The following is a 12,447-nucleotide window of genomic DNA, read 5'->3' as shown; positions in this document are numbered from 1 at the left end:
CGAGTCTCAGAGTTCACATAATACATTTAAATTAGGCACACACATATTAGAAAACACAAAAAGCTACCCATATTTGGGATTGAAAATAAATCATAATGGAAACTTCAATATGGCTGTGAATGAATTGAAGGAGAAGGGAAGAAGGGCTTTTTATGCCATCAAAAGGAACATTCCAATTGACATCCCAATTAGGACCTGGCTCAAAATTCTAAATTCCGTAATAAATCCAATAATATTATATGGCAGTGAAGTGTGGGGTCCATTAACTAACCAAGATTTCCCAAAATGGGAAAAACACCCATTAGAAGTACTGCATGCAGAATTGTGCAAAAACCTACTTAAGGTCCACAGACACACTGCCAATAATGCATGCAGGGCAGAACTCGGCCAATACCCCCTAATCATTCAAATTCAAAAGCGAGCCATAAAATTTTACACACACCTCAAATCAAGTGACCCCCACTCCTACCACTACAAAGCCCTTCAGAGCCAAGAGATGAACCCAGATAAGAGTCCCCTCTGCCAGCTAGTCAGAAATCTCTGCCCACAAATGCCTCAGGACAGATACCAAAAAATCTGGCCCAACCAAATAACCTCAAAACAAAAAGAAAACTATATAGAATTTTGGAACAAATCAACCAAATCTCAAAGTAAATTAGAATTCTATTTGACCCTAAACAGAGAGTACATGGTGGCAGAATACCTGACTACCGTGAGTGAGATAAAATTAAGAAAAACATTGACACGGTACAGACTGTGTGGACACAGTCTAGCCATAGAAACAGGCCGTTACAGGCAAAACTGGCTGCCCAGAGAGGCCAGGCTGTGTTCACTTTGCCATCAGGGGGACATTGAGACAGAACTTCACTTCCTGCTATACTGTGAGAAATACAAGGACCTAAGAGAAGTCTTCTTTGACAAAATAAACAAAATTGATGCACAGTTTATCCACCTCCCTGATCACCAAAAGCTACTATACATGTGTGGAGAGAAAAGTCAGTGTACAGCATTAGCTGCAAAATATGTAGACGGTTGTCACAAAATAAGAGAACAAGCCCTGTAAAATGTATCTGAATGGCCACACTTGAAAAATGACTACCCGATCGAGTGACCATTTTGTAAATTAATATGTTTCTTGTTGATTGTCCTTACTGTTATTACTAATGTTATGATATTTTATTGCTTAATATATATGTTATTGTTTGTATGTTGAACTTGCTTTGGCAATAAGTATGTTAATATTTCATGCCAATAAAGCCTATTTGAATTGAATTGAATTGACAGAGAGACAGAGAGAGAGAGACAGAGAGACAGAGAGACAGAGAGAGACAGACAGAGAGAGACAGAGAGACAGAGAGACAGAGAGACAGAGAGAGAGAGAGAGAGAGAGAGAGAGAGAGAGAGAGAGAGAGAGAGAGAGAGAGAGAGAGAGAGAGCGTGATGTAATAGGTTTGAGCGCCGTAGTTGATGATGTCACACCAGGATGTCATTGTCAACACAGGGTTGGAAACGGGAGCAGCCCGATGGATAAAATATTGAAATTCTTTATTGGGAAAACCACATTGAGATACAGTATCTAGTTTTCGAGAGGGTCCCAAAATAAAAGCGATATAAAGAAACGAATAGCCAATAAATGTAAAGTTATCTTTGAACCTCTGTTGTCAAGCCTAGTCAATATAACCCCCCCCCCCCCCCCCCCCTTTCCTCACTAATGGAACTGGTGCCGCGGAGTCATGTTAGAACGTTAGCTTAGCAGCTAACGTTAGCCCGTTGCTGCGCTAAAGCAAGTACCCTCTCAGCCTCCTTAGCCAAACTGAAATGCCAAAACTATATGGCAAGGTCTGTGAGCAAGTGGAGAAAAACTCAGTACAATTAAACACTATGCAACGACCACTGCAAACGTCGAGTGACTCGTCAAGTAATGCTAACGTCATTGCTACTGCTGTGACTAGCTGCTCTAGTCTACCGGTCACAAGGTATAGTCAAAATCCATACCATAGGGCAAATTCATACCATATACCGTCCACCAGCGGTTATAACGGTCGGATTGAGAAGAATCAAATGCTTGATGTGTGGTGGATTATGTTGGCGACACGATGGACATCAATACTTGGAATCGCGATCAGATCATTGGAATATTCTTTTTGGGGTACATCCTAGTCAAGGTAAGGGCTATTTAGAGGTGGACGGTATAAACGGTATGAATTTGCGCTACGGTATGGATTTTGACTATACCTTGTGACCGGTAGACTAGAGCAGCTAGTCACAGCAGTGCTAGTTCAGAGTGCATCATGCTTTGATTATAGAGTCGGGTCATAGAATCAGAACATATAGAAAGCACACTTCAGAGTGCATCATGCTTTGATTATAGAGTCAGGTCATAGAATCAGAACATATCTGCTCTCTGCTGATCAAGGTGTTTCGAGATAATAGTTATCGGCCGGCGATCGGGCCCCACGTGGCTGATTAATGGGTGGGGTTTGAGATAAATTAATCTACTCTATTACTCACCCAAAGGAGTACAGTTGACTGGGTTTCTTCATGGTGACCCAGGAGCTTAACAGACAGGTGATCAAACTGGAGGAGGAGAGGATAGAGGGAGAGAGAAGGAAGGAGGAATATAGCAATACATGGAAGGAAGGATGAAGGATGGAGGAACAGCAGGGGGTTAGGGAGGATAAAGAGAGAGAGAGAGGGAGAGAGAGATAAGAGGAAGAATAGAGAAATGGGGAGGAAGAGAGACACAGACGTCAGTTAACATACATAAAAACGTCAACAGGAGGGAGGTCAATTTTAGTTCAGTTGATATCTTGATTTATTCACTGCAACAACAACTAAACAATAAATAAATAATAAAGTGAAATAAATGTTTTATGAATAAAAAAGGCTCACCCCAAAAATGTGAGCATTTTTCATTCATAAATAAATCTCCCCTTCAGTTCAGGCTTTCAAGGAATTGAAATCGAGTTTACTGACAGCATCCTTCATTAGATAATAGCCCTCATACAGATAACAAAAGCTCATCCCAAATTAAAACTAGAGTGGGATGACGGCCAGCAAACTGCTGTTTTCACTCACATTGTCCATTAATCTACCATCAAGGAGGATGCATTTAATAATCTGTGCTAACAGGAAGTGTGCCATGCACCTACATTCCCTTTCAAATCAAAACCCTCTAGATTACACCCATGACTGGAGAGGCTTTAGCAAAGGTTACTCACCTGAAAAGGTCAAAGATGGTGAGGTACGTGTACGCAGTTAAGGCTGCAAGAGATGGAGAACGAGACTATTAGACATTTCAATTGACATCACAATTAATATCTTTTATTATTCAGATGTGGGAGAGAGAAGGAACACATCAGTGTTGGAGATGTGTATTGATCAGGCGTGAAGGAAGAATAATTTATTATGTTACATATTATGGTATGCGCCTTATTTTCAGATGTGGCCATCGAAACAAGTCCCCCTCTTTGTGTTAGCTGCAGCATTACTCCTAAACTGGGAGGAGCAGCGGCTCATGATGACTCTAAAACTAGTAATTTCCTATACAAACATGTTTCCTACTATTTATGCATAATAATCATCTGTTCTGTGCGCACGCGAGGGGACATGTATGCGGGAGCGCGCGTGCACGTGGCGTATTTAAAACAGAGTACAACCACTTCTGAAATTACCACTGCACCCCTGATACTGTAAACTATAGGATGTGTGATGAAAGTTTTTGCAGGGTGTCTGGGACAGACTGATTATTATGACGAGTTTGAAGAAAAAAAGTGACAAAACAGTTGAATGTTTATAGGGGAAGTCCAACAACGTGAAGAGGTAGGAGGGAAAGAGGATAGTTCTGGAGGCACTACTGAAGATGGAACTAACTGACCAGAGATCAGTGCTGCTGCGGTTTACTGAGGCAGAATGCAAGTCTGTGACTTGTGTTAACAGTTTCTGGACAACCATTGAGGACTAGATGGACCATATGAGTTAGTAGGATAAACTAATTGTACGCTATGTTGATTAACTACGCTGGCCTTATCCTTATAACCATTTAGTTCAAATTGATACAAACACAATTATTACATAATCAAATGTTCAGCAGGGGGCATGCCAACCAGCTGCTTATGTTTAGTCGACAACCACAAGTCCTCCTATGGAACAGCTCAAATGATTAATGGTTGAAATGGAATGTGTATTGTTGGCTGTTAAAATGGTTAAACAGATTGTGAATAATAAAAAAATAAATAAAAAAAGGTTCACAACATGTCTAGATGTCTTGTTATTTTCCACTGTGAACTACAATCTAATAAAGCAAAAGTGTGTTAAAAATGGCATGCATACCCACCCCTGCATGCACACCAATGTAATACTGTGCACAGGAAGCACATCAGATAAGAGGTTATGGAGGTCAAAAAGATAATGCACGAGGGAACTTAAGGGCAGACAAAATAAAAAAGACGTAAGCCAGTCTCCAAGCCAGCCAGTCCACCAGTCACGAGTCAGCCAGCCAGTTTGCCAGCGAGCCAATCAGCCAGTCCACCAGTCACAAGTCAGCCAGTCAGCCAATTAGCTAGTCCACGAGTCACGAGTCAGCCAGCCAGTCAGATACTGAGTGACTCAGTGCTATCCTGCTGGCCTGGCTGACTGGTTTCTGTCTGTCTGTCTGTCTGATTGACTGTCTGACTGACTGACTGGCTTCTGTCTGTCTGACTGACAGGGCTGCAAACCGGCTTTATGTAATCTGGATATGATGTGGAGGGTGAGGAGGAGATTAGGGCAGCTTTGCGCAGAGAGGAACATTTTGTTTCCCCACTCCCTCTGTCTGTGTTGGCCAACCTGATGTGATGTAATCCCTGCAGAGCAGCCCCACAGCAGGGCTGGAGGGATCTGTGTTTCTGACAGACAAACAGACGGCCAAGAAGGCAGACAGGCAGGCTGGAAGGAAGGCAGACAAAAACACAGCCAGACAGGGGGATAGGGAAAGACAGACAGAGAGAGAGCCACAAGCCGGCAGACAGACGGGCAGACAGGAGGAAGACAATGATAGATTGACAGAAAGAGGAGATGAGGGAGAGAGACAGTCAGACAGACATGAGATCAGACAGACAGTTTGTGAGAAAAGAGAGGGAGTGAGGAAGAGAGAGAGAGCCACACACAGAGACAGAGAGCAAATGAGAGAGAGAAAAAAAAAGAGGCAGCCAGTAAGTGAGTGAGTGAGTGAGTGAGTGAGTGAGTGAGTGAGTGAGTGAGTGAGTGAGTGAGTGAGTGAGTGAGTGAGTGAGTGAGAGAGTGAGAGAGACAGACAAACCCTAGGGCAGAAGACACCATGACAGAATAACAGTACAAGGTCAAATTGTCTCTTGGGCTATGGCCAAAGACTGTTGGGCTGTCCTAAGAGAATGGATTATAAACAATCACTACGGGAAAATCAAGCATGTAGCCAAACAGCTAGTATAGTCAAAACTCCATGTATTTAAAAAGAGAGTTTCATCGTGATTCAGAGAGTATTAAAGTATCTTTAATACTAAATCATCCATCTGGCTTGGGAAGCGGACATACAATTCCTGGGGCAAGCCACCATTTGTAGGTTGACTGTGTGTGTTGAGACATATCTTTTGGGTTAAAGGAGGGTTTGGACGTAGAAAATATCACGACCGCCAGGGGAGAAACCCTTCTATTTTTCCATCCCTTCCTCTAATAATAATAATGATAATAAACTTTATTTATATAGCAACTTTCATACAAGAATTGCAGCCAATCGTGCTTCACATCATCATGGCCTGGTCAAGATAATTACTTTTGTACTTAACAATAGATATACTGTCACAGAAATAGATATACTGTCACAGAAATAATTGCAATGGTATTATAACGTGAGCATCTCACTTTATTTTGCCTCAACCAAAGTTGGCATTTCCGGGCTCTAGCAAAATGGCTGCATATATGCAACTTTCTTTTTGGCTTCAAAGCTTCGTTCGATGGGCACGGGATTCGAACGGGAAAATAAAATTCAAATATATTAAAAATATATATATATCATTATTAAAAAAAATTATCCCCCCTCCCACCTGCAAAATCTTGCGCCTCCAATGCAACGAACGTCATATGCCTCATTAACTCTGCCTCTCTTTGTTAACTATAACAAGCAATGTTGTTTGTTATTTAAGATGAGGTCGGACTCGGCACTGACAGATTTGTGTTCATTGTGCTGTTTTTATAAAGCCTCAAATGACGGCTTACAATATTTCATAAAAGCAAAGTGTTTCGTTTGTCTAAGTCTAAGATTTAAAAAGGTTTAAACTTGACAGCACTGACAATTCTCTATAGTATTTTTTATAGTGTCCCGACCCATATAAAAACATGTCTTAACAACAAATGAAGTCGAATTCTGCCTTTGTCTCTATTAACTACATATAAATATTTATATAATTGTTTGCTTTATTAACGAAGGTTGCAACATAATGTGACGACCCCCACTCTACCTGCAAATGGGGAGTCTACTGACTCAGAGAGCATGGTAGAGTGAGTAGGTTGTTAACCCAATTACCCTCACCTGTGCAGTGCAGAGCTGCCTGCACAGTCACACTCACAGTATATATATTTCCCCTGTCTAACCCCTCTCTGTCTGCTTTCCCATCTCCCAGGACAGGTTGTATCAACACCCAACTTTGACTATGGCACTTTGTTTGTGACATATGGGGGCTCGTGCCATTTGTAGGACCTTTTGTAGAAATTTGGAAATTGACTGTTTGTAATTTGACCTAGTGTGGTTAAATTTAGCTTGGTAATTTGGCTAGCATTTGGAATTTGACTGGCATTTGTATTGGAGTTCCTGTTGGGACAATTTGTTTGGGCTCTGTCTGAGTATAGAAGGGCTCATTTGAAAAAGTAATTAGGCTACTTAATTGAACTAGTGTCTGTGACCTGAGGGTTTGGAGCTAGTATTTGTAGCCTGTTGGCTAACATTTGTTTGTAGCCTAATTATTTATATGCCAGTGTTAGGGAGTAACACATGTGATTTGATCTTTGTTGTTGGGGTGTTTGTTCTTTGGGATTTGGGGAAAGTAGCAGTTTGTTTTTGTGCAGGTTTCTTGTAGTCAGGAGATTTGTTAATTTGTTTGGTTACAGTTTGTTATTTCTCATGTTGGGGCTTTGGAGTGTTGATACCTTAACACTATGGCGTCCGTTCACGAGTATATACATGTTTCGAAAAAGAGCGTTGTGGACCAGAGCCACGTATATATTACTTGTGGCAAGTTGTTATTGTTTTATTCCATATTTATAATGCTTATTAGGTACCCGATCCACTAGCAGGATCGTTCCACATATTTGATTTTCAAAACATGCAGTACCGGCCAGATCCGCTTAGGGGCGCCATCGCTCCACTGCAGTATCATTGATGGGATTTAAAAAAAAAAATGCTTTTACAGTTCTGTGGGCGGATCATAGATCCTTGATTCCAAAAGAAGACCCTCCATCTTGGATCAGCCTGCCGACGTTTTTTTCAGCGTGGAATAATGGGATTTATGATTAGCCAATGTGCATATCGATCTACCTGGTGAGGAAATGCTGCCGGCGATCACATGGCCTGACGGTAGGATAATATTACCCCAAATTACAGCTGGATTGGACATTGTTTTATAACATAACGTGATCGATCAGTGAAAATGCTATATTGAACGCACACTGTATTGCTAATCAATAATAGTAATCGGCGTTCCCCGCCGCCCCCATTTCATCCATAGATGCTCTGTAATAGTCCGGATGCTACGCAGTTTGTTTTATTTCATTCGTATATATACAGCAGAAATGGCGTTTGATATAACGGCGCCAACGTTTAGCCTTTTTTGCAGCCTCCAGCAGAAAAGCCTAGACGAAAAGCGCGATATAGCTCATATTCACAACGCTATAAAATGACAACCAACGATGGATTTTTATTTTCTTTAAGCCATTATGAAGGCACGGTTTATGCACTCAAGTGACAATGAGAATGGACAGATAGCAATACTATAAATGATATATAAAGCTCTTAGAAAGTACATCGGTTTGTTTACAATCTGAGGCCTAAATCGCAGCGGGGCGCCGGTCGTCATAGTGTTAATAAAACAGTATGTGTGTTTACTGTTTTGGGAACCATAATCCCCAGTTGGGCAAAGATGGCAGGTTCCCAATAGGGGGGCTTGTCTTGGTGTGACCTTTAGGCGGCTACAAACGTGGGTAGAGACAGGCACTTGTGTCTGCGCTTGTGTCCTCTCGGGAGCATGTCTCTGGCACAGAGTGGCTGTATAACAGGTACTTCTTCCCAGAGAGTTCAAGTGCATAAGTACCCCCTGCATGTAGTAGCACGAAGATTACGGTTTGAGGTAGTTAGTTAGGCTCTGTAGTTAGTCAGGGTGGGGAGGTTTCATTTGATCAGACTGTTTTGTCCTTGGTATTCGCAAGTCATTGCCCCAACATAAGTTTGTTTTGTTTGTAAACCAATAGTGCACTATGGACCTCAGTTTTGAGCGGCAGAGAGAACTTCTGATTATAGAGTTGGCTTGGCAGAGACAAGAGTTGGCTTTAGAGGAAGCAAAGCACAGGTGAGTGTTGGCTTTGGAGGAAATTAAGCTAAAGTCTGAGCTTGCCAGATTAGATCTGCAGAATAGGGAGCTAGACTTTTTTTCCCTCCTCGTCCAAGGTTGTCTGTGTTCTCTGTTCCTGTACATAACATTTCTCTCTTTTCAGGTGATGTGCAAATAGGTGTGCACGCTGAGTTGCCTGTTGATGGTGTGGACATCATCCTGGGTAACAGTCTTGCCGGGGTGCGGGTGTGGGCCGAGGGGCCTCTCCCAAATGTAGTCAGCCAAGACTCTCCTAGTCCTGTTAGACGAGATGTCGTCGTTGAGCATCCAGCCTGTGCCGTGACACAGGCATTGACAGCAGCATGTGACGCGCAGGGTGCTACCCTGGCCACGGATGTTAAGGCTGTTCATGTTAGTTTGGTTCTGCCTGACCCATTACAGTCCATGTCGCAGACTGATTCGGTTAAAGAGCAGGACAGTGATCTGGCTTTATGGGGGCTATTGGAGAAAGCCATTCCATTTGAGGAAATAAATGACATGACATGGCAATGAGACAAACGTTATATTAACGGCATAGAGCCATATTTGTAGGAAATCCATGACGCGTAGGGATGGGTACCTTTCACATTTGAACCGATACCGGTACCTGTGAATCGATACCGGTACCCAACGGTACCTTTTTTCGGTACTTTAGTCTCAAGAAATTTAATTTACCTACCTCAGTCATAAAAAAAAAATCCAAACTTCAAATAACTACAATTTCGACAGTTTTCGGCTTGTCATTGCTCCGACTGCTTTGTTGTTGAATCAAGTCAAATCCTAGGTAAGCATATATTGTGCGTGTGAACGTTGACATGAAAAGAAAAAAGTTAAAAAAAAAATACAAAAAAAGAAAAGAAAAAATTAATAATTTTTTTTTTTCGGTTCTCACTTGATTCGATACTCGGTAGTACCGACGTGTTTCGGTTCGGTACCTCAAAAGTACCGAATTCGGTACCCATCCCTAATGACGCGTCATGAGAATAATATAAACAAAATAAGACACTCAGTTATTCATTACAAGTCTTTATTGGTCTCCATGAGAAAACAATGGAACCAGCTACTTTACTTCACTGACTCAATACATTTCAATGCTTTTGCCAGTCTACCAACACTGCAGTTGTTGGTTCCAACAACTGCAGTGCAACATCATTGCAGCAGGCCAAATCAATGACTGTGCTGAAATGTCCCACTCGCCAGGCTAAGTTTACCCACTGTCCCCTATCGTTTCATATACAGCACGATGAAACCAGGACGCCAGTTCGATTCCCTCTCTAAATACGTGCTTACAAACAATGACACCCGGAGCCACTGTCTGCGATATCAGAGGCCAACAAACAAGGCAGGCAGACAGAACATTAGTCATAATACACTCACACACACAAACACACACCCACACACACACACACCGCAGCCCCACAGGGCCTTAACCCAATACCTGGAACAGAGTGAGGAATTAAAATCCCTGTGTATGTTTTCAGAACTAATCGATGAGAAGGAAAGGGGAGAGGAGGGGGAGAGAATACAGGAGGGGATGCGAAGAGCAAGAAATAGAACGGGAAAGAGGAAAGGAATAGAGGGAAGATGGAAGGAAGGAAGGAAGAACCGATGGAGGGAGAAAGAAAGAGAATAGGAAGGTCTGCAGGGAGGGTGAAAAAAGGATGGATATTTGAAAGGAGAGAGGGAGGAAGGGAGGGAAGGATAGAGGGAGAGACGAAGGGATGAGAGAGGAGGAATATGAGCTGGAGGATGAATATTTAATGTCTGTTGAAGATCAGCCCAAACACATCTGATTGGCTGCTGCTCCCTGCCGCCCGGCAAACACACACACACACACACACATCTCTACCTCAATAATACACAAACACACGTCATTACCTCAACACACATACATATCCAACTCAACACATACACACGTCTGTACCTCAACATATATACACACACCCTGTATAGAAATACACACATACACAATAGGTCTCTACCTAGACACACACGCACAGTGTTTTTCCCTAGAGGCTGCTCAGGCCATTAGTGGTATTAAGTGCTGGCTGGTTATCAGAAGGGTAAGCAGAAGTTAAGGGACCTTTGGGTCCAACACTGGAGATCAGCTTTCACTGTCCAAGCAGGCGCGCGCACACGCACACACGCACACACGCACACTCTCTCTCTCTAGCTAGATGCACTAACCATTAGAGGTGCAGTGATTCGGGAATCTCGGGACTCGATTTAGATTCTCGGGGTCACGATTAGATTCAAAATCGATACTCGATTCAATACATGCATAGATTTGATTCAAGATTGCAGTTTTTAATAACTTTTCCCATTTCACTGCAGTAGACAGTTTGTTTAATCTCAAAGGGGGAAAGAAATCACAGCAAAAGAAAGTTAGATTTTTGGAATTTGTGAATCGAGAGAAAGATAAAATCACGCTTCTTATGTGAATCGTTTTCTTCCCACACCCCTACTAACCATAGCGGATAGCTACTAATGGCGCTTTTCCACTGCATGGTACCTACTCTACTCTACGTCTATTTGCTAACGTTAGCATTAGGTAATAACCGGTTTAAAATGGATGGTGATTACCTCACGTTGTGTCTATTCTATTAGCATTAACGTTACTCATACAAACAATCAATAGCGAGTTATATTGATCGCGCTATGTACGATAGCCATGCTAAAACGCTAGCACAACATCAGCACAACATAAGCTTAAGCCTTAACAAGTCAGCGATCTTTTTGCGAGACTAAACTCTCCGCTCGGTGGCAAATTGTGTTGACGTCGGTTTTGTTTAATCAATAAATGAGGCAGAATACACAGTGACTGTATTGTTTGTTTATTGAACTTGTGCCTGCTGCAACCATAATGAAATCCTATGCGAGACATTCAAGATGGCGGCTCTGTTTTCGTTCAGACTCTCCAAACAGTGACGCGTCTCTCTTCTGACCAATCAGTGGTCTGCAGTTTTTCACGTGACATTTATGGTACCAGTTCTACCCGCTTGGCTCGCGCTTGGAACCAGAGTCGAGCAGGGACTAAAAAAGTACCCGTTACTTTGGTAATGGAAAACCGAAAATACAGAGTAGAGTAGAGTAGAGTAGAGTAGGTACCATGCAGTGGAAAAGCGCCATAAGTATGAGTGTAGTAAGTCAATTGGCCGGTAGGTCTGCACGATATTGGGGAAAAAAGACATTGCAATATATTTTAATAATAATGCAATAAAATAGGGATGCCCCGATCACGTTTTTTGCCACCGATACCGATCACCGATCGCCGTGAGCCATATCGGCCGATACCGATCCGATACCGATCGTTTTTGATTAAATTTTTTTTTAAATTATTTTATATAATTTTTTTTTTTTTATAAAATATATATATTATATAATTAGACTTGTACTTGTATTATCTGCGAGACATCGCCACCACGCAACAAGCTCCACTGTCTGTGTGTACTCTAGTAGCCTCCAGCTACGGCCAGGATTCTCCGGAGCTGCAGCTGGGCCCTATACTCGAGTAGCCTGCAGCTACGGCCAGGATTCTCCGGAGCTGCAGCTGGACCCTATTGATCACATTCAACAACATACCCTCAGCTCGAATATGCATCGAATGAGTGTTATAAAACATTGATATCAGGAGCTATCTGTGGCTACTGCTGGCCGGCTATATAACGTTGATACAGCGCCTCAGTGAACTATTTAGTTCAGTGGGACATTTCGTTTTGAACAGTGAGCTGGCGTCAGCTAACGTGAGCTAGCGGAGGTATCATACAGACTTGCTGGAGCGTTTGTTGATGTCAGGAGCTATCAGTAGCTGGCCGGCTAGATACCGCTCGGTTAGACAATGCCTCATCATGTA

General features: G+C 42.4%; 1 protein-coding gene across 1 annotated transcript in view; it reads right to left on the bottom strand.

The window, feature by feature from the left end:
• Window positions 1-12,447, bottom strand: part of slc30a6 (solute carrier family 30 member 6) — a gene marked incomplete at its 5' end in the record, with an annotated part of 272,427 nt that overhangs the window by 118,373 nt on the left and 141,607 nt on the right. Inside the window, 2 exons of the mRNA XM_084321298.1 lie at window positions 2,512-2,577; window positions 3,222-3,264. Of these exons, the coding sequence (XP_084177424.1) occupies window positions 2,512-2,577; window positions 3,222-3,264 (109 nt within the window). The remainder of the gene's footprint in view (window positions 1-2,511; window positions 2,578-3,221; window positions 3,265-12,447) is intronic.

Source organism: Notolepis coatsorum, assembly GCF_963971535.1.
Source record: "Notolepis coatsorum genome assembly, chromosome: 9".
NCBI lineage: Eukaryota > Metazoa > Chordata > Actinopteri > Aulopiformes > Paralepididae > Notolepis > Notolepis coatsorum.
The sequence above is the reverse complement of the archived record's forward strand: the minus strand, read 5'-3'. Positions and strand labels throughout refer to the sequence as shown.